Below are 23,722 nucleotides of genomic sequence, written 5' to 3' on the forward strand. Positions count from 1 at the left end.
CATCTTGAACCGTAAAACAGGCGTCCATCGTTGCCGAGATTTTCTCAGCGATTGTAAACCCCTCTCTTAAATCATTTCATTCCCTCCTCCTCTTCGTTCTCCTCCTCCTCCTCCTCCTCTGTGAGCGCACTCCTCTTCCTAGCTCACAGACTCATGGATGCAGCCGCCGCCGCCACATCCGATCCGACTCCCCTCGCCTGACTCTTTTGGAGGGGATCAAACTACACAAATTAGAGGGCGGACCAAGAGAAACAAGTGGCCGCTCCAGGGCGAGCCACAACAATGAGCCGGTCCTGCCTCAAATTGAATGGATTAGCCAATCTATTCTGAGTTGTAATGAGATTAGAGGGACATCGTGCAGACATGCAGGGTGGCGGCGCGGTGGCGGTACCTTTCCTTCGCCTCCCCGGGGACCGCTCCCCCTGGAAATGGCGCCGTTGATGCCGCCAGACGCGCGGCGGTCGTCGGGGGACCTCTGGAGACATTTGAACGCACGCTCACCTGCGCCGCTCGTGCGGGGCGCGGTTCCCTCGAAGTAGTGCTTGCTCCAAAGTAGAGAGACGTACGGAGCCCGAAAAGATGAAGTACCAGAAATACATCACGGTAATGCAGATGGCCATGGGAGTGACAGCCTCGAACAAAGACTGCCTCCCCACTAAGAGGCAGCTGTGGTGAGTTGCGCCGTGCAGTACGTGACCGTGCATGGAAGCGTGTCGAGAAAAAAATTGCTTTCGTTGGAGCATTTTATCGTCAAAGTTGCAGCTGAACATGAACAGCTGTTGACGGAAGTGGCTGCTGCCTCGTTTCCCGCTCCCGCACACCATCAGCCTTGCTTAACCTTCGACAACATCCACGCACGCCCGTGTAAGACGCACTTTTAGCACGTTGAGCACAAAGCGCACCACACCGGAGGTGTCTTCACAATAACTCAGTTCAACTCTTTTAAAGCCCACCTGCTATTTGCGCTCTGAAACCATATCGTCTTTTCCCCATTTCCATGACTGGGATATTAAAAAAAAAAAAAAAAGAAAGAAACGAAACTGAATATTGCCCCCCCACCCCCCACGACCCCCCACGCTCTTAATTACTTATTCAGTAGCTTCCTGTGCATGTGGGAGTCGCTTGCTGAGGGCTTCTTCAGTCGTTATCTGTGTATGATTTTCCACTCCATTTGACCAGTTGTCTGCTTTAACTGTACATAAACAACATCAGCCAACACACGCACGCACACATACGCGGACGTACACGAACACTCATTGTCATCAGTGTTTCTGTATTCATTCATTTAATTCATTAATTATAATTAGTGTTATTTTTAACAAATCAACATGATTTATCATTGCTAAACTAACAGACAAATGATAATGCAAACAGCCCTATGAGTTTGCTGGTTCCTGGCCAAACAAATCTGTTATACATGAAATTAGGTTCCATTGCACCCCTCTACTGTTCCTTTCATTTCGAAACAGCTGATTCTGTAAAACAGAAATATCAATCTTACACTTGGCAAGAACAGTCAAAGACAGTCAAATAGAAATCCTCTCCAGTTAGGAGTGTTATTAAAATAGTCTCAACTGGCTTTCTTTTAATGAAAGATATAATCAATCACCCTTTCTTTAAAAAAAAAAATCACCAATCCATTTCTAGAGAAGGTGACACAATTGGAATTAAGCCTTTCAGATCCTCTAACTTCTTCACATATTTGTCAGTATCCTGCTTTTTGTATTTTGTAATTATCATTTCACACGCTGGCCCAGTTGGTGGTGCATATATGTATCACATACAAAGGGTATAACCTGCATACTGAGATCATATTAAAGCTTTAATCTTAAGGGGAAATGTAATCACCATGGGCTGCATGGTGACGTACTGCATCTTGTTAGATCATTGGCCGCACAGTTCTGAGGACTGCGGTTCAAATCCCAGCCTTGGGCTGTGTAGGGTAAGTATGTTCTCCCCGGGCCTGCGAGGGTTTTCTCCAGGCACTTCGGTTTAATCCCTCATCCTAAAAACATGCATTAATTGGAAACTATAAATTGCCCCGAAGTGTGATTGTGAGTGTAACTGTTGTCTGTCTCCATGTGCCCTGCGATTAGCTGGCAATCAGTTCAGGGTGTACCCTTCCTTCTGCCAGTTGACAGCTGGGATTGGCTCTGGCACTCACGCGACCCTTGTGACGATAAGCGACTCGGAAAATGAATGGATAGATATTCACCATGTTGATATACCTGAGTTGAATGAACTAGTATAAAAGGACAAATCAAGAACACTTTTTTGGGGGGGAATGTGCTTACTGTGGATAGGTATAACATCTCATCCAAGGATATACCCTGCATCTCATTCAAAGCCAGAAGGGATAGGATGCAGCCCACCTGCAAACCTAATACGGACAACTGGAAAAGAATGGATTTAATAAGGTAACACATATCTTTTTACATTAGCCGATTGAAATAGATGTGATTTTTAATTTATTAGTCCAGCCATCCATTTTCTGCCATATCTCTCCTTATTTGGATTATCGTGGTCTGCTCACCTGCAAGTCACAGGGCACATATAGACAATCTTTCTCACATTTTGGATGATTTAGGTCTTCAGTTATCCTAAAATTATTGGAAGGAAGCTGCGTCCATGGAGAAAACTCACTGCCTATTGCTTTTGAAAATGTGATGCTTTTCGTTTTATTGATGTTACTGCCTTTGAAGTTCTTTATTTTTTGGTACTTGACATTTAGATATTTACTGATGGTGAAGTGGCACATTTATATGATTTTGGCTTGGGTTCAGTTTCCACTAAGTGACAGTGTGAATGTGAATGATTGTTTGTTAGTGTGAATTGTTGTCCATTTGATGAGTACGAGCAGTTCATGAACATTTGATTGAATTCTCCTTGTGGGAATACATTTTTTATCTTAATATAATTGTCGAAATGTCTACACACACAAGCACATCCATCCATCCATCCATCCATCCATCCATCCATCCATCCATCCATCCATCCATCCATCCATCCATCCATCCATCCATTTCTGAGCCGCTTATTCTCACAAGGGTCATGGGAGGGTTGGAGCCTATCCCAGCTGTCATCGGGCAGGATGCAGGGTACATCCTGAACTAGTTGCCAGCCAATCACAGGGCACATAGAGTCAAACAACCGTTTGCACTCACAATCACACTCAGGGCCAATTTAGAGTCTCCAATTAATTAATTTTTTGGGATGTGGAAGAAAACCAGAGTGCCCGGCGAAAACCAAAGCAGGCATGGGAAGAACATGCAAACTCCACATTGGGCGGGGCCGGGATTTCAACCCCGGTTCTCAGAACTGTGAGGGAGATGCTGTAACCAGTCGCTCCACCATGTTGGCATCTATATTATAGTATCTGTAAATTCTATTTCCAGATAAAACCTTGGGTAGTTAGCACATCTACCTCACAATCAATTCTGATCTCAGGTCAGCCCTTCCTATGTGAGGTGGTTCTCCCACTCCAAAACATGCCAAACACCCTAAATTGTCCATTGAGGTGAATATGTGCACGATTTTGTTTGTTTGTTTGTTTGTTTTACATCTGCCTGGTTACCACTACCGTCTATTAGGGGAGGTACCAGCTCACACGTGACCTTAATGAGGACAAGGGTCCAAAGTAAATGGATGGACTGATACAACTTAGTCTCACACAATAATCACTTTCTTAGCAAAAACAACAAGTCAAACAAACACTTCATAAAAGAATTCCAACAGCACTATAAGATTGTAAAAAAAAGTTTATGTGCTAAGGATCGCCTTTGCTGTGCATCCCAACTCTGAGACACACTGAATTGAGCAGGGTTGCATAAAGCTGCATTGGTTACCCAGATGTGTGTGTTGCTGAAGTGCTTCAATGAATCATTAATCCATTAAAAGTGCGTCAGAGGCATCGTGCGTCGGCGGGTTTTCGTTCCATAAATGCAAAGAACACGATAATATTTTCCAGACTCCATAAACTTTGAGTGGTGTGGTAACACCCGGTGGTAAGCCGGTAACTCCGTGATGCAGCGAGTGGCTTGGTGGAACAGGTTTTGGTTTTGTTGCTGCACACGCTTGGGACACTTTAGATAAAATTAACTATTTATTAAATTTGCTTGCTTCACCGATGGTGTAGCAGTACACTCTTTGTTGCGGGCTGCGTTGCTTCAGTTCTCACTCGGTGGCGGTGTTTATGTGAGTTCGAATGGTTGTCTCTATGTATGTGCCCTGCAACGGACTGGCCATGAGTTCAGGGTGTAGTCCGCATTTCACCTGAAGTCAGCTGGGATAGGTTGGGATAGATGTGACCCAAGCCAGGATAAGCAGTGTTGAAAATGGATGGATGGACAAATTCGCTAGCCCATGAGCAAACCAGCTTGGAACGAAGGAACTAAACAGCTCGCTCTGGCTCGCTCATGGCAATATACTGAGGTCACTAAGTAGCAGGCCATCTTTCTCATCTAGACCCAGAAGCAGTCCTCTATGTACTCACGCAATAGCCCAAAAAAATAAAAGAAGAAAAATAAGAAAAACGGTTTTGATTAGAATCATTGGTGGTGCCACAAATTCATCATCATTATCAGCCCATTTTCTTTCCATTGCTCACTGTGCATGTTTTCCAACTACGGTGGCAGCTTGCAATTTGTTGCCAGTGAAATTCCGGTGTGTTTAATCGTTTCATCTATCCATCTACTTAAGGTCTTCAGCATGGCCGCTTTGTGTCCAGTAATATTCTCTTGATTGTTTCTGTGGTCTACTTTTTGTTAGCTCTTTGGGCCACATGGCCAACTCGTTTCCATTTCAGGTTTTTCAGTTTTTGAATGACGATGGTAACTCACGTCTGCTGTCTTATCCAACTGCATCTTTTCTTCTTACGAATTCCTTGTTCTCCATTTTCCTTTGGGTTAAATGACGCCTTTGTATAACTTTGGCATTCGTAGTCCAAGTTTCACTATCATAACTGAGGACTGACAAAATACATTGATCGAAAACTTCCTTTCAATCAAATGGGGAGATTGTTCTTGAATATAAGACTAAGCTTTCCATAAGCCTGAGAGACCAGCTATATGCGGCATTCACCTTCAGTGCTTGTATTTCCATCTATTGTTACAGTTTGGCCTAAATAGATGTACTTGACGATGGCGTCTAGGACATAATCATCCATTCTGAGATCTTTTTGTGGACAGTAATGAATGAATATGACTTTCGTTTTGTTTTTATTCATTTTGAGACCCCGAGTGACGACTTTCAAAGTCTAATTCCGAAATACAACCCTATAATTTAGCATCCTCGGTGAATGAAATGATGTCTGCAAGACAAAGATGGCCCAAATAAGTGGCATTAATTTTCAGTCCCTTTTCCAATTGAGCTTTTTAAATATTTGTTTAAGGCAAGTTATACATAGCTTTGGAGACATTGTGTTGCCTTGCCTGACCCCTTTTCCAAGACCTATTTTCACTCTTTCATCATCAATTAGTGTTGAAGCAGAAAAATTGTATGATTGTAGAATGTTGACATACAGTAGGTCACCTCTATTCATTGATTCACGAGTGCCTGCAGTATCGAAATGGTTGCGAGTCAAACACTTTTTTGGTCAATGGATACATACAAAGACATTTCATAATCGTTTCGTTTGATTATTTGTTTTAACTGTCCGTATGTGGTCCACGTGTTCGCTCACCTGCTTCATTGAGTGTGATTCCAATTAGTTTTTTCAAAATATTTGCAAAGACTTTCTAAATAGTTGAGAGCAGTCTTAGTGGGGAATAATTTCTGGGGTCCATTTTATCTCCTAATTTATATGGCAAAATGATTTCTCCGTCTTTCCATGTTACCAGTACTTCTGGGACCCATTGACTTCACGAGATTGTTGCATTCTTCATTTGAAATGCTTTACCAGGCATTTATTGCAGTCTTTTACAGTTCATGTTTCTTGGGACTTCTCCCTTCAGTGTCTTCTTCAGGAGGTAAAAAGCATGTTCTCTTGGGTTAAGCTCCTGTCATTGACTTGGCCAGTCCGAGACCTTCCACTTTTTCTCTCTGATGAAGTCCTTTGTTTTCTCTTAGCGGTGTGATTTCGGTCATTGTTTTGTTGCATGATGAAGCTTCCCACGATTAGTTTGGATGCATTTTTCTTTCAGTCGCCAGCCAAAAATAAGCACCCATGAGCATTCAGATTAATGTGCTGGATAAGTAACAATTGATTGTGAATTTTTACATTCTATTTCCTGGGGACACAAATGGCACCTATCCAATAGAATGGCCGTTGTATAAATGACACACAGTGAATACATCCAATGGGGTTATTGTATCTTTTGCTAACTAGTGGAAGACCTTTTCATATTTTTGGCTGTCATTATATGTCACTGAACTGGATAGGTGAACAAAGATATATTTGTAAATGACAAATTATCATTGGTAATATGCCAAATTTAGTCACACAAGGGAAATTATTTGAGTTAATTCTTAGCTCATGTAATTGGAGTCAAATAGGATGTAAAGGACATAGTGGGGAGTTGGTTTTGACGCTCCTTCCTTTAAGAGCAGTGCGGGGGTATGTCTGTTGACATTACATCAGTGAGGAGGGAAGGGGCACAGCCATTTAAAATGGATTACTGTACTGCCCCCGACAGCTACATTAAAGAAGAGAAGCTGATCTTTGGTGTGCCTTCACAGCGTGCGCCTCATCAAGTCATCTCATGCATTCACTTGCATGCCATGTCCATCTTTATTCACTGTGAAGCTGGAGTCACACACAGGGAAGCTTCACACAACAAGTTTCACCATTTTTACCATTTGTTTGAGCATGGCCACTATTGCACTGTGCGGACAAATGCTTTTGCAAATCGTGTGTCTTTTTATCCTTTTCTCTGAGTTCTGTTTCACATAAAATAAATACCCAAGAGATGACTCCTTGACAGAGTACCAATCTTTAAATAATATCAACTGTATTTGAGAGGCAGTATGAAGATGGGTCTTTGCTCTCCTTGTGTGTATGCATGTGCAATCAATCAATCAAAATACACAGAACAATTACAGTTAATTTCGCATGTGAAATTGCTGTTAAATATAGTCAGGTATTAAATATACAGTGAAAAAATAAGTATTTGAACACCCTGCTATATTGCAAGTTCTCCCACTAAGAAATCATGGAGGGGTCTGAAATTGTCATTGTAGGTCCATGTACACTGTGAGAGAGATAATGTAAAAAGAAAAACCCAGAAATCACAATGTATAATTTTTTAACAATTTATTTGTGTGATACAGTTGTAAATGAGTATTTGAACACCTGTGAAAACTAATGTTAATATTTGGTACAGTAGCCTTTGTTTGGAATTACAGAGGTCAAATGTTTCCTGTAGTTGTTCACCAGGTTTGCACACACTGCAGGAGGGATTTTGGCCCACTCCTCCACACAGATCTTCTCGAGATCAGACAGGTTTCTGGGCTGTCACTGAGAAACACAGAGTTCCAGCTCCCTCCAACGATTTTATATTGGGTTTAGGTCTGGACACTGGCTAAGCCACGCCACAACCTTGATATGCTTCTTATGGAGCCACTTTCCTGGCTGTGTGTTTCGGCTCATTGTCATGTCATGTCATGTCATGTCAAGACCCAGCCACAACCCATAATCAATGCTCTGACTGAGGGAAAGAGGTTGTTCACCAAAATCTCACAATACATGGCCGCAGTCATCCTCTCCTTAATACAGTGCAGTCGTCCTGTCCCATGTGCAGAAAAACACCCCCAAATCATGATGCTACCACCCCCATGCTTCACACGAGAGATGGTGTTCTTGGGATGGAACTCATCCTTTGTCTTCCTCCAAACACGGTTTGTGGAATTATGACCAAAAAGTTCCATTTTGGTCTCATCTGACCTCTAAAACATCTGCCATGACTCCTCTGTATCATCCAAATGGTCATTGGCTGTCGTGATCCTGCCGCTCCAGCACGAGCTGTGCGGGTGCCCGCGTGGGTGCCCGCGCGGGTGCGCTGATTGGGAGGTGCACACCTGCGTCTCATGCAGCCTGATTATGCTGTGTATTTATATGACCCCGATGACGAATGACGCCAGTTTGTTGAGCTTCATGTCCCGTTCCAGCACTCTCGTATCCCTGATCGACAACCTGTGTGTACCGACCTTTGCCCGTTCTCCGGCCAACCTTGTAAGCCTGACTCCTTTGATACTTCTGCCTGCCTTGATCGTTCTCCTGTGTACCGACTCCTGCCTGCTCGCTCACCTGCTCTCTTCCCCCGACGTCCCAACTACCGCTGCTGCACCCGACTGCCTGCTCGATCCCCGACCTCGGCAAATAATAAACGTTTCTCCCTGAACTACCTTGCATCGTCCGAGTCCTGCATTTGGGTCCTACTCCCGTTCCGATGGGACGTGACATTGGCAAACTTGAGACGAGCCTTGACATGTGCTGGTTTAAGCAGGGGAACCTTCCATCCCATGCATGATTTCAAACCATGATGACTAAGAGTGTTACCAATAGTCACCTTGGAAACGGTGGTCCCAGCTCTTTTCAGGTCATTGACCAAGTCTTGTCGTGTAGTCCTGGGCTGATTCCTCACCTTTCTCAGGATCATTGAGACCCCACGAGGTGATATCTTGCATGGGGCTCCACTCCGATTGAGATTGACCATCATGTTTAGCTTCTTCCATTTCCTAATGATTGCTCCAACAGTGGACCTTTTTTCACCAAGCTGCTTGGCAATTTCTCCGTAGCCTTTTCCAGCCGTGTGGAGTTTTACAATTTTGTCTCTGGTGTCTTTGGACAGCTCTTTGGTCTTGGCCATGTTTCAAGTTCGAGTCTTACTGATTGTCTTGGGTGGAAAGGTGTCTTTATGCACCTAACAAACTCACACAGGTGGAACGGATTCAGGATAGTACATGGAGTGAAGGTGGACTTTTAAAGGCCGACTAACGGGTCTTTGAGGGTCAGAATTCTAGCTGATAGACATGTGTTCAAATACTTATTTGCATCTGTATCACACAAATAATTGTTAAAAAAAATCATACATTGTGATTTGTGTATTTTTCTTTTTAGATTATCTCTCTCACAGTGGACATGCACCTACGATGAAAATTTCAGAGCCCTCCATGATTTTTAAGTGGGAGAACTTGCAATATAGCAGGGTGTTCAAATACTTACTTTCTTCACTGTAAATGCGCAAACGCACTTGTACATATGTCATACGGCTAAGGGCGACCACACGTTGCTAGCCACTGGGTCCTTAAATGTTTATTTTTCTTCAGGGATGACAATGAGCAATTGGGAAAAACACTGAAAACGTTTGCCTTTGGCGGGCGGGGAGGTGGGGGGAATAAAAAGGGGGTGCGCCTTGAAGCGTAATCCTACACAAACTGCCAGTGGTCCAGCCTTGCTCATGACATTATATTTATCAGGGCTACATTACCTTTTCTTTTAACAACATTCAGTTAATGTTTGTGAACTGAGGACACTAATTGTTGAAGTTTTTTAGGTGGAATTCTTTCTCATTCTTGCTTGATGTACAGCTTCAAATGTTCAAAAGTCTGGGGTCTCCATTGTCGTATTTTATGGTTGATAATGCAGCAGATATTTTCAGCGAGAGACATGTCTGGACTGCAGCCAGACCAGTCAGGTACCCACATTCTTTTGCTATAAAGACACACTTTGTAATATGTGCAGAGTGTGGCTTGGCGTTATCTTGCTGAAATAAGCATGTCCATGAAAAGACGTTGCTTGGATGGCACCATATGTTTCTCCAAAACCTGTATGTACCTTACAGCATTCATGGTACCTTCGCAAATGTGTAAGTTACCCATGCCATTGGTAGTAACAGAGCTCCATACCATCACAGATGCTGGCTTTTGAACTTTGGATCCCTAAAATTCTTGGTGGTTCTTTTCCTCTTAGGGCCAGAGGAAAGGCCATCCACAATTTCCTAAAAACAATTGGGAGTGTGGACTCATCCGACCCAAGAACACTTTTCCACTTTGCGTCAGCCCATTTTAGATGAGCTCGGCCCCAGAGAAGCCGGCGGCGTTTCTGGATATTGTTGAGAAATGGCTTTTGCTTTGCAAAATGAAGTATTAAATTGCACTTTAAAATGGAGCGGCGATCTGTGTAAAATTGTTTCTCTGAAGTGTTCCTGAGCCCATATTGTGATATCCTTTACACAATGATGTATGTTTTTGACGCAGTGCCGACTGAGGGATCAAAAGTCACGGGCATTCAATGTTGGTTGTCGGCCTTACTGCTGACATGGAGTGATTTCTCCATATTCCCTGAACCTTGTGATGACATTGCAGGCTGTAGATGACAAAATCCCTAAATTCCTTGCAATTGTGCAATGAGGTCCATTCTCCTTAAACTGTTTGATTAGTTTCTCACTGTAACTTGTTCACAAAGAGGTGAACCTCACCCCCATCTTTGAGTAAATATTAAATATTTTGTCTTTTTAGTGTATTCATTTAAATATAGGTTGAACATGATTTGCAAATCATTGTATACATTCTTTTTTTATTTGTCAAATTTAACATCCAAGCTTCATTGGAATTGGGTTTGCACTTAAACAATACCTTATTTCCTGAAAATGAAAAAAGTAGCTATATATGTATAGCTTGCTTTAAAATATGGTTTGAGATCTGACAGATGGGTCTAAAACTATATGCTGTCTTTGCTGTTGCAGCATCCGGGATATGGGAGACAACTGTTCTCAGTGACTCTAAATGTAGTTAGTTATCATGCTAATTTGAAACGGTAGTACAAGCCATAGGAAATATTAAGTCATTCATTCATCTTCTATACGTAAGTAGACATAAATCAGACAAAATTATACCAAAATTGTTTTGCAATTAGAGGGTACACAACGCACCTAGCAGCATATGTGCATTTGACTAAAACTATCTCCAGTACCAGCATCTAAAAGTACTTCCTGTACCTGGAAGCCAGCCCACCCATTGCAGAGCTGATACACTTTAATCCAACTAAACACAGCTTGAGCTCTGACTGAGATTAAAGTTACACTAAAAAACAGATTCAAACTACAGATAAACGGGATGGCTTGGTTGTCCTCAGGATTATGCAAGAAGGCTCAATTGCCGGAATGGAAACAATTTCACAACCTTCCTCTCATCCCGTTATAAAGAGAGAGGTGCAAATTTGCCATGCCAAGCTTCACACACTCACGAATCCTCTTCAAATCCAAACTCAACACACACCAATTCCGGAATGCCTATTCACTATTATTATTATTATTATTATCATCATCAAGCACATGGTCTTCAAGTGGTAAACAAACTTGTTTTGCATATACAGTTTTTGTGTCATAACTGATATAAGTTAGAGAAGATCCATGATTACAAATTAGCTTGTCGCCATGTCTTTAAAGTGTCCAGTGCTCTTTTTAACACGTGGGTGTATCATCTTGTATCATGGAGCAGATGTCTCGTCTGCTTCCCACTTAGAGTGACAGCTCTGCCTGGTGTTCCCAGTCCACCTGCTTAATGATGCATAAAGTCCGCTCCCTTTTTGTCCATAACACACAAAAACACACCCACATCAGCACGTGTAAACGAGTCTGTCCTCCGCATTTGCTTGACCCCATATCCTCCCTCCTGGAAAGAACACACACTCACACAGTACTCTGTAACTCCTGTCCTAACAACCTCTCCCTTCCTGTTGCACTCAAGGAGGCCTTGAAGCGTAATCCTACACAAACTGACAATGATGCGTATTAGTTACCTCAGCAAGAGTCCGAGTCTGGGGCGGGCCTGTCATGTTAATCACAAGCTTGGCAAAAATCGGGCTGAAATATATTCTTTTTTTTTTCTTCCCTCTTCTCTTTATATCTGTCGAGCTCTTCTTGAAGTCCTGTTAGGAGGTTTTCACATTTCTCACAATACTGAAACATCATGCAGATATAAAATAACATTTAGATTTAAAATAATGTTATAAGTGCCGCATTAAGTGTAAATATGTTTGTAAAGTGTGTTGACTTGTGTATGTCAACACAGTGGTTGTACTTCCAAATACAGTTTGTATTACTGCAGTTCAGATTATATTTCAATCCTTCATGCAAAAAACTACAAGGTCATTTGTATGGTGGGAAACAGTGATGGATATGCACATTCGTCTTGTTTAATTTCAGTAATTATAGAGCGGTAGCGACTGACAATTTTTCAAGCTTTTGCATTGATTGAATCAGTAATTCTCTTTTCTTGCACTTTCTGAGCCGGACCCCACAGAATGCTTTGAGTCTGGATAAAATAAATTATGGTGTATAGTCTTTTTTTTTTCTCATTTTTTTCTCATTTTACAATTTCGTTTGAACGATATTTGGAACTGTGCAGGCAACACCAACACAACCACATTTCAAGACCTATAGTCCTTACTTCAACAACGTGTAGGTTTAAACACATTTGTGTGTGTTTCCCTCTATCAGGAACTCACATGTTCTTACTTTGGGCAGAATGTTTGTAATCTCCTTTCAAATGGTTTATGCCACTAAAGTGAACAGATTAACAAGGGTTTAAATGATTCGCCGCTCGCCCCTTCACCACCATCCGCTCTCTCTCAGTATCCTCTGGGAGGGAGTCGACCTATGTGGAGGTTTCTGGGGGCTCTCTGTGTTTTAGCAATTACCGTTCTGTTCCTTACCTTGAAAAAGTTTAGTTTACGTGAAAATGGATTATATTTACAGCATTTTTCTTTTTAGCATCATACCATTTCCAGGTTCAAAATACCACTGGTTGAAAACAACATTATTTTCACACTGCATAGCAGATTCCCAGCTCAAATTTAATTTACCATTGTTGAATGAAGCCCAGTAGTGCTGCTTTGCATTATTCCCTCATTATTTTTTCTGATAAACCCAGTAAGATGCGGTTCAACAGCAGGGTATTGTGGCAGATAATTACTAATGATCTATTGAGTTGTTTAGGGGTTGTCTTTGATCCGTAGTCTTCGTTCATTGTTTGATGAATGTAAACATAACTACAGTAAGTCATTGATTTAAGAATGTGTATCTACTATTATGGTAATGCATGTAAAGGTGGTTTGTCTTGGTGGGACAGTGTCTATCATTGCTGTTGGTTCATTTCCTGGAGTCCTCAGTGCTATATCATTATTCAGAATGTAACCATTGTAGGACTAAATTAAGTTGCATTATTATTATTATTATTGTATTATCTAGACAATTTTATTTTTTTTGGGTACACTGTCTCACAGGACTTAGTTCTGCAAGCAGTAAAAGCAATGATTTACTTTTTACTTTTAGTTTTATCCATCCATCCATTTTCTTTGCCGCTTATCATCACAAGGGTCGCAGGAGCTCTAGAGCCTATCCCACCTGTCAACGGGCAGGAGGCCGGGTACACCCTGAAGTGGTTGCCAGCCAATCGCAGGGAACATGTAGACAAACAACAGTCGCACTCACAATCACACCTAGGGGCAATTTAGAGCCTCCAATGAATCCATGTTTTTGGGAATGTGTGAGGAAACCCGAGTGCCCTGAGAAAAACCCAAGCAGGCATGGTGAGAACATGCGAACTCCACACAGCCAGGGCCAGGAGTTGCTTTAACCAGTTGTTCTACACTGCTGCTCTTTTAGTTTTATTTATTATATTTAGTAAAATAAGTAACAGCAGCCTCAATGGCGTGTTGAGAGAAGGAAGTGGCGAGACTGTAAAGTTACTTGTGATCAGAGTTAAGACCGGATTTAATTTGTTTATTTATTTATTTACTTATTGTAATGAACTTCTTTTTATACTTGTTTGGTACTAAACATCAAAGGTTTTATGAGGTTTACCCCAGAACCTTTCTATATTTTTCATAAGAGTATATACATCCAGCCATTCATTTTCTTAGCTACTTATCCTCACAAGCGTCGGGGGAGTGCAATAGCCTATCCCAGCTGTCATCGGGCAGGAGGCAGGGTACACCCTGAACTGGTTGCTAGCCAATTGCAGGGCACATGGAGGCAGACACAATCACACCTTGGGGCAATTTAGACTGTCCAGCCAATTAGTTCTATATATTATCTTATTCGAAAATAAGAAACAGCAGCCTCAATAAGGCGGGTTGAGAGAAGAACGTGACGAGACTGTAAAGTCACTTGTGATCAGAGTTGTCATGGGTGTGTCTGTCCCTGATGCAATGTGCACCTTAGCGTCTTAATGATTATAGTCCATGTATATATTGCCACGTGTGTGGTCTGATCCTTGACAGATCGTTGTACTACTATGTCACGTTCCCACAACCCTTTGTCTATGTCCTTGCTACTCTCCGTACTGAACCCTGCCTCATCAACGACCCTACCTTCTTGCCTGCTGATTTTGGTACTGTTGCTTCTTTGGACTGCCCGCCTGTGTTTCGAACTTGGACTGAATAAAGACGCCTTCCGAACTGTACTTGTGCTTGTGCATTTTGGGTTCAGCCTCGTGTTCTGGTCATGACAGAACGATCTGGCTAAGACATGGACCCACCCAACTCTGATCCAGTGCGCAACGTCCTCCACTTTCAAGGTCGACGTCTCGCCGATCATGAAGGAATTCTCCAGACAATTGCTCACCAGCTGCGCGTGGTAATGGCTAATAATGCATTTGTGGTACTCTTTCTAGGCATGAAACCATACTGTTGCTCGCAGATACTTACTTCTGTCCTGAATCTAGCCTCCGCTACTCTTTCCCATAACTTGATTGTGTGGCTCATCATCTTTATTCCTCTATGGTTTCCACAGCTCTGAACCATCGCCTTTGTTCTTAAAAATGGGGACTAAGACACTTTTCCTCTATTCTTCTGGCACCTTCTCCCCCGCTAGTATTCTTTTGAATAAGTTGGTCAAAAAACTCCACAGCCACCTCTCCAAATTGCTTCCATACCTCCACTGGTATGTCATAAGGACCAACTGTCTTTTCATTTTTCATTCTGTTCCAGTGCCTTTCTAACTTCCCCCTTACTAATCATTGTCACTTCCTGGTCATTCACGCTTGCCTCTTCTATTCTACCTTCTCTCCCATTTTCTTCATTCATTAACTTCTCAATGTACTCTTTCCATCTAGTTAGCACACTACTGGCACCAGTCAACATATTTCCATCGGTGTCCTTGATTACCTTTACTTGCTACATATCTTTCCCGTCTCTATCCATCTGTCTGGCCAACCTGTAGAGATCCTTCTTTCCCTCTTTCATATCCAACCTGGTGTACATGTCGTCATATGCTTCTTGTTTAGCCTTCACCACCTCCACCTTCGCCCTACGTCGCATCTCAATGTATTCCTCCTCTCCTCAGTCCTCTCCATGTCCCACTTCTTCTTCACTAATCTCTTTCCTTGGATGAATTCCTGTATTTTGGGGTTCCACCACCAAGTCTCCTTCTCCCCTTTCCTACCAGAAGTCACACAAAGTATTCTCCTGCCTGCCTCTCTGAGTACCTTGGCAGTAGTATTCCAGTCTTCTGGGAGCTCTTCCTGTTCATCTAGAGCTTGTCTCACCTCTTTCCGAAGGGCCACATGACATTCTTCCTTCCTCAACTTCCACCACCTGATTCTCTGCTCTACCTTTGTCCTCTTAATCTTCCTACCCAGTACCAGAGTCATCCAACACACCACCATCCTCTGCTGTCGACCGACATTCTCGCCCACCACAACCTTACAATCTGTCACCTCCTTCAGATTAAATCATCTACACAAAATATAATCCACCTGCGTGCTCCTACCTCCGCTCTTGTAGGTCACTCTATGTTCCTGTCTCTTCTGGAAATAAGTGTTCACCACTGCCAATTCCATCCTTTTATCCGTCCATACTTACCCCTCACTTCACCGCCCCTGTTTCTTTCGCCAACATGTCCATTCAAATCTGCACCAATCACAACTCTCTCTCTCTCTGGGATTCTCAGGACATTGGAGACCAGAAATCGCTAGCAGTCAAGACAGCCATGTTGGAATGGAGACGTTGGTTAGAGGGGACGCAGGTCCTGTTCTTGGTATTAATAGACCACAAAAAATTTAAATAGATTGGGTCAGTCAAAAGGCTTAATGCCAGGCAAGCCAGGTGGCCACTCTTCTTTACATGGTTGAGCTTTGTGATTACTTTTCGGCCGGGGACAAAGAACTGGAAACCAGATGCGCTGTCGCGTGTGCATGATGGGGAAAGAACAGAGTCTGACCATGGTCCTATCCTCCTCGACACTTGTTTCATCTCATTCTTCAGTTGGGAAATTGAAACCCAAGTAAAAGACGTGCTGAAGGACTCTCTCAGTCCTGAAGGCTGCCCCGATGACAGCCCATATGTCGTTCCCTCGCTAAGGGGAACAGTAATTGACTGGGCCCATACCAATCGCACTGTGGGTCACCCGGGCATGGCCAAAACACAGGCTGTAATAGAGCAATGTTTCTGGTGGCCGAATATAAAAAAAAAGACGTCAGAGAGTACGTCAACGTGTGTCCGGTTTGCGCAGCAAACAAACCCTTCCAGCAACGCCCCTCAGGAGAGTTACACCCTCAGTTCATTCCTCGACGTCCATGGTCACACATCTCTCTGGACTTCATGACCGAGCTTCCTACTTCGCAAGGTCACACCACTGTCCTCTCAGTGGTGGACCGCTTCTCCAAAATGGTTCATTTCATTCCACTACCTAAAGTCCACTCCCCAAAGCAGACACCTGAGCTCATGATGAGCAACATATTCAGGTTTCATAGCTTACCCACCGACGTGGTGTCCGACAGGGGCCCCTAATTTGTCTCGTTTCTGGAAAGAATTTTGTTCACTCATAGGGGGCACCATGAGTCTTTCTTCGGGCCATCCTCCAGAATCCAACGGCCAGACCGAATGTGAAAACCAGGAGTTAGAAGTAGGGCTCCGATGCCTGGCTTCTCGCGACCCAAGCTCATGGAGTCAACAGTTAAATTGGGTTGAATACTCTCATACCTCCCTTCCCTCTGCATCCACTGGTATGTCTCCCTTCCATGTCCTGCACAGCTATCCACCCTCTCTCTTCCCATCTATAGACTCCGACTCATCGGTGCAATCGGCTTTGGCCGTGGTGAGACGCTGTAGACGGACCTGGGAGCAAGCCCATAAGATCCTAGTGTAAGGCTGCGGCAGACCGTAAAAAGGTGACGGCACCGGATTACAAAGTGGGCCAGCGTGTCTGGCTGTCAGTGAAGGGCCTCCCACTCCGGGTGGAATCACGGAAGCTTGCTCCCAGGTTCGTCGGCCTTCTCCCGATTTGTGAAGGTTATCAACCTGGTCACCATGAAATTAAAACTCCCAAAATCAACGCGGATCCATCCGGCTTTTCACATCAGCCTACTCAAGTCGGCTCGGGTGTCCTCGTAGGTCCCGTCCTATCCCCGCATGGTACACAGGGGTCCTGTCTTCGCTGTAAGCCGGTTCCTGTCGTCACGCTATCGGGGGAGGGGAGTGTAATATATGGTGGACTGGGAAGCCTATGATCCCGAGGAGCGGTCGTGGATCCCTTCCCGGTTCGTGGTCGACCCCTCCCTCATTAGGGACTTCCGTGCATCTCATCCTGAGGGTCCTGGGCCATCGGGGGCCGGCCATTGAGGGCGCGGAGGTGGGGGGTACTGTCATGCGTGTGTCTGTGTGTCTGCGCCGCGCACCTGCTCCAATAAGCAGATGCACGCACCTGCATCTCGTCTTAGTGATTACAGTCCATGTATATATTACCACATGTGCGGTCTGGTCCTTGCCAAATCGTTGTCCTACTATATCAAGGTCCCGCAATCCTTTGTCTATGTCCTTGCTACTCTGAGTACTGAACGCTGCCTCGTTAACGACCCTACCTTCTCACCTGCTGATTTTGGTACCGCTGCTTCTTTGGACTACCCGCCTGTGTTTCGACCTTGGACTGAATAAAGATGCTTCCCGAACTGTACCTGGTCTCGTGAGTCTCAGACACCCATTTATCTATTTATATATTTATTTATCTATTTATTTATTTATTATAATTATCTTTTTTTACACTCGTTTGGCACTAAACATGAAAGATTTTATGAGCTTGACCCTAGAACTGTTATATATTTTTCATTAGAGTATATCCATTTTAAAAATATCATACCAAAGTGGAAGCTAACAAGAATCCTGAAATGGATTGTGTTCATTCGCAGAATCTGTACTGTACTATGTATCACTCTTTAAATTCTTTTTAAGCATAGGGAAACTGAATGATAAATAAACTACAATTCTTTGATAGAATATTTAGCAGGGAGCCACAATGTCATGCATCTTTTGGATTTTCTCATGCATTCCAATCTGGTGAAAGTGATGAAAGCACAAAAAGGGTTGTTTCTTCACATAAGGGTAAATAAATTATATTTTCAACAGTTTGTTGATAAAATACCATAATTTAGAAAAATCTTACGATTTTAAATGATGTTTCAATGGATAACTTAAGGGAGTCACTAATGGCGTAGTGGTACACACGCCTGACTTTGGTCCGGGGAGCATGGGATTGATTCCCGCTCAGTGATGGTGTTGATATCCGCTCTGCAACTGACTTGTGACCGGTTCAGTGTGTAGTCCACCTTTTGCCCGAAGCTACCCTGGATAGGCTTCAGCTTTCCCGTGATCCTTGTGAGGAAAAGTGGGCTTGGATAAAGGATGGATGGCTGGATAGATCGATGGTAACTTAATTTAAATTTGTCAAATGAATTTTTTAAAAGTATGAAAATAGTATTAAAGTATATTATGAGTAATATGAATGAAACCCACAACAGAGACTTGAGATACATGTGCAGGCCTTGACAATTGGAATCATTTCATCCTTTTGGCTGACTATGGCTCAGTTGCTAGGGTGTGTGGTCTCGTGACTAGGGGTTGCCATTTACAAATCCATGTCTGATATTTTACTATGGAAGTGTCCTTCACAGAGCCACTGAACTTTCAAGTTAACTATTTATCAACTTTTAATTGTGTTCCAAAGATCCGTAGCCCTGGGATGCACAGCATGTCTTTTGCCTGTTTTATATTTTCTTCCTTTCTTTCCTGTGTGAAATTTGCATAATCTCGCCATGCCTGCGTGGCTTTTCTCTGGGTATGATGGTTTCTTCCCACATCCCAAAACCAGTTCATGTTTCTTTGATTTGGGGTTGAACAAAAGACTGAAAACCCCTGTGGCAAATTTAACATAGTTGAGATTGCATAATGAGGGGAGTTGGTGAGAATGTTTGGCAAAGCACTATCAGCATGCACAGTTTTGTCACTATAGATAAATTATACCACTGCCTATAAACTTTCCTAAACAAGCCATGTTAATGACTGTATTGATTCACCTTGTTGCCATTTAGACAAAAGTACAGCAAAAACCTACTCTTTTCAACTGTTCGATTATCAGTCAACGAAGGCCATATGAAAACATTGAGTGGAGCAGGTGTTATTTGGCAGTGATTGGAGGTGTACTTCAGGCACAGGTATACCTTTGTAATGGTGAGGTAGTAACTTGTTCAGGAGGCACTTGATGGAAAGAGGGGTCCATCAGAGACTCACAATCTCCACGATCACATACAGAGCAGCAATGACTTTTTGAATCTGGGAGTCACGCGTTCTTGACCCGTGGTGACTCACGACTGACACGATGGCTCACAGGGAGCTGACAAGAAGAAATACATCACTGGTGTCCCTCAAATCGAGAAGGACACAGCACAGGGAATCCACTTCTGCCTGACAGAGATGCAATTTATTTTTTTATTGCTTGCCCCCTGCTTGGTGGATTTATGGATTGCTGAAAAGGAGATAGCAGAGGTCCAGTTCATAGAAATTGCCTGACAGCGGTTTAATCTGTTTACTCTCGTGCCTATCAGATGTTCTTACCCTCTTTTAGCTTTCATCATTCCTAAACACACCCATGGAAGAAGCCTGCACTTTTGTTTGACTGTTTTCACTTTTACGATACCATCAAGTCTTCAGTAGATATGAGACTCATTGGTCACTCCAGTAGATACACATGCACAGATTAGAGTATTGATTATGCTGCATTATCAAAATGTTTCCCACTGCAAAGATAATGGTGACATTTTTAGTGATTGACAAGTGTATTTCAGCTTCTGGTTGACAAACACCTATTTGAAACATCTCTCAGTAGCAGTTTTTTAACCACCTCCAGAATAGTCATATTATTTCGTCAGCCAATAAAAAGTGACCATTATTACCAATGAGCATTGTGGAAGATATATTATCAGTACTTTATAAAAACTACCAATTTGTGTCAAGGAGGAAACAACAAGGCGTCACGGTGGAAAGCGTTGGCCTCACATTTCTGCGGACCTGGGTTCCATTCCAGCCCTCCCTGTGTGGAGTTTGCTTGTTCTCCCCTTGCCTGCTTGGGTTTTCTCCGGGCACTCTTGTTTTCCCCCACATCCCAAAAACATGCAACATTAATTGGACACTCTAAATTGCCCCTACGTGTGATTGTGAGTGTGGCTGTTTGTCTCTATAAACTCTACGATTGCCTGGAAACCAGTTCAGGTTGTACCCGCCTCCTGAGAGCTGGGATAGGCTTCAGCACTCCCGCGACCCATTGTGAGGATAAGTGACTAAGAAAACGTATATATGTACAGTATATCCATCTATCCATCAATCCATTTTCTTTACCGCTTATCCTCACGAGGGCCATGGGGAGTGCTGAAGCCTATCCCAGAAGTCAACGGGCAGGAGGCGGGGTACACCCTAAACTGGTTGCCAGCCAATCGCAGGGCACATTGAGACAAACAGCTGCACTCATAATCACAGCTAGGGGCAATTTAGAGTGTCCAATTAATTTTGCATGTTTTTGGGGAGTGGTAGGAAACCAGACTGCCCAGAGAAAACCCACGCAGGCACGGAGAGAACATGGAAACTTCACACAGGTGGGGCCGTGATTGAACCCGGGTCCTCAGAACTGTGAGGCCAACGCTTTAGGAGCTGATTTACCATCCCACCCCATATATATATATATGCTGTGGGAAATGCATCATGGCCATCCAGAATGTGGTTACAAATCTTCAGATACTGTATGTACCAAGTATAGGATTTTAGCTATACTCAAGTTGGATTTGAGGAAAAAGGGCTGGGAGTCATGTGAGCAGAAAAAAAAAAATCTCATGAGGGCCACTTTTGCCCAGAGTGAATACAGCCAAACACTCAACCATACTATGAGAATATTTTATTATCGCTGATAGTGATTCTCCCATCCTCACCTCCTCCTAGTAATATGACAGATAATAGAATATTGGTGGCCTGTATTTATTTTAGTCTATAGTGCTGTAAATTAAATAGATGAAATGAAGTTGTTGTGTCTGACTTGTCCTCCCTGCAAACCTGAACAAAAGGCTTTGACATTTTGGGTGATTTGTTGTGTAACCCTGTTTGGTAGCATTGTGTTTTGTTTTGTTTTTTGTGATTTGAAAAAGTTGTTTACTCTCCTCGCTGCAGGGGTCAGACAGCACCCGCGACATGACTGGTGTCTCGCCTTGTTTGATACAATGTCTATACGCCTAATCTGCTCTCTCCATCTGTTAGGGCTGTCTGGTCCAAGCACAGACTTGATCCCGTTTCTCTCCCATCGCTCTTTACCCAGGTGCCTCTCAATGGGCTTACACACTGATTAGTTGCCCGAGTGACTAACAGGCTGTTTAATGTGTTGCTTTTACATTTACGTTTTGTTTGCTGCTGCTCTAGCAGTTTTGCGCCATCAGGTTTTGTGTATAAGATTCCATATCAGTTTGAAGGTGTCTTAATTGGATCTGTGACCAAATGGATTTCATTCATTAAAGAGGGTTGGCATTGAGTCATGAAACCTCTCAACCAATGTGGTTAAACTGTATAAAAATCTCCTAGCCACACCTATGCTATCTTAGTCATCAATCAGAGTGAATCATTTGGGAAAATATGCTATCCATCCATCCATCCATCCATCCATTTTCTGAGCCGCTTATCCTCACAAGGGTCATGGGAGTGCTGGAGCCAATAACAGCTATCTCTGGGCAGGAGGCTGGGGAAACCCTGAACTGGTTCCTAGGCAATCGCAGGGCACCTGGTGACAGACAACAGTCGCACTCATAATCGCACCTTTGGACAATTTAGAGTGTCCAATTAATGTTGCATGGTTTTGGGATGTGGGAGGAAACCGGAGTGGCTATAGAGAAAAGCCACGCAGGAACGGGGAGAACGTGGAAACTCCACACAGGCGGGGCCGGGATTGAACCCGGGACCTCAGAACTCTGATGCCAAGGCTTTTCCAGATGATCCACTTCCATCACAGTATAAAATTGACTTATTGGTTTAACTTCATGACTTGTAAAAATAGAACACTTTTTAATTATGGCCTTAACAGTAGCAGTAGCAATGCTAAAGTCAGCCAAGTATTGAGAGAAAGTGGAGAGTGATGCAAGGGATAATTTTATTATTATTACTTTGAGTTATTAATTACTGTGAGTATAAAAGGAGTTGTAATAGTATTAAATATTAATTAATGTTGTTTTCAATTACAGTAAAAGTGTTGAGATGATTCATTTGATAATCCTCACAAAGGATCTTAAACACTATCTCGGGAAATAAAAGAATTAAAACAAACTTTTTACTTGGAAGTATTGAAATTTTTGGTGGTAAATTGGCTAACTTTAGTTGTCAGATAATTGTTACAGTTGAAAAGCAGGACGCAGTGAGCTGTATTTATACTCACAGTCTTTGCTTCTGTTTTGCTTTGCTTTACTCTGCTGTCTGCAGCCAGGTTGGCATTGCAAATATCTTCCCTGGATGAGGTTCAACTAATAAATCAAAAAATACACGACTTCACAGGCAGCACTTAGTCAAATTTTCAATACAGCACTGTGAAATATTTGGTATCTGTAAACGTGTTTGCATGGAAAAAAAGCACATTGTAAATATTTATTTGGGAACGGAATTAAAAAATATATATATTTCTCCCACGACTGACGGGATTGGACCATCACAGCGTTCCCCCCGCCTAGCCTCACGTCGGTGTTTTGTCTCCTCAGCCCTGGAGCCCGAGGAAGACGCACATGCCTGGTTGGGCTCGGACCTCTGCTCTGTAGCAGAACTAAGTTGAGCACCCCCACGCTCATTCTGTGATCTGCAGTTTTGCTTTCAAATGTATTTTAATCATCTTATTTTAAGCCCTGCATAACAGCAGAAAGTGGCGGCTCTGAGAATTAATTTAAACTGAGAATTTAATTGCCTTCAGAGGTCAGTCTACCAATCCTATACATCAGCACAGTCCCCCATCCTCAAAGAGTTCCTGTTAGTTGTTGGAAGTCCCTATCCACCAGGAGGAACAAAACAATCCAGGCAGAACCTTCCGTACCTAGGTATTTTTTTCGGTGGGAAAGCAGCGGGAACTCATTCTACCAGGGTAGCTAGGGAAGTTCCTGTAGTGGGAAACCCCGAATTTAGATCTTACTCACCTTCTCTGTACTTCTCCATCAACACCTTCAAAGCAAACTGTGAGTCCAATGCTCTACAGCTGCTCCACCGTGCCCCTGACAGCTCATGTAATTTAATCAATATCTGAAAGAAGCAGAGGATCCCCATTGGGATGTACATATTGTGGTCATGACCATGCATGTGACTCATGTTGGAAAATAATTCATTTCATGTTGCTTTGGAAACTTGTTACCTACTAAATTCTAATGTTGGTGTCCACGGCATGTCTGCCCACAGTTTTTCATTGGTGGCTCCCGACCAGTGCAGTGTTACCGGCTCTTGTGGAAA

The 23,722-nt window shown here is 43.1% G+C and overlaps 1 protein-coding gene across 13 annotated transcripts in view; it reads left to right on the top strand.

The window, feature by feature from the left end:
* Nucleotides 1-442: 442 nt before the first annotated feature.
* tjp1a (tight junction protein 1a) overlaps nt 443-23,722 on the top strand; it is a 161,773-nt gene continuing 138,493 nt past the window's right edge. For 12 of the 13 annotated variants that reach the window (XM_061815470.1, XM_061815474.1, XM_061815475.1 and 9 more), the window contains exon 1: nt 443-671. In XM_061815470.1, the coding sequence (XP_061671454.1) occupies nt 580-671 (92 nt within the window). In that variant the 5' untranslated portion in view covers nt 443-579. Of the gene's footprint in view, nt 672-17,859; nt 17,901-23,722 lie in introns of those variants that run through there. The other variant, XM_061815476.1, reaches the window with a different exon arrangement.

The sequence above is a fragment of the Syngnathoides biaculeatus genome, chromosome 3 (assembly GCF_019802595.1).
Source record: "Syngnathoides biaculeatus isolate LvHL_M chromosome 3, ASM1980259v1, whole genome shotgun sequence".
In the NCBI taxonomy this organism is placed as follows: domain Eukaryota; kingdom Metazoa; phylum Chordata; class Actinopteri; order Syngnathiformes; family Syngnathidae; genus Syngnathoides; species Syngnathoides biaculeatus.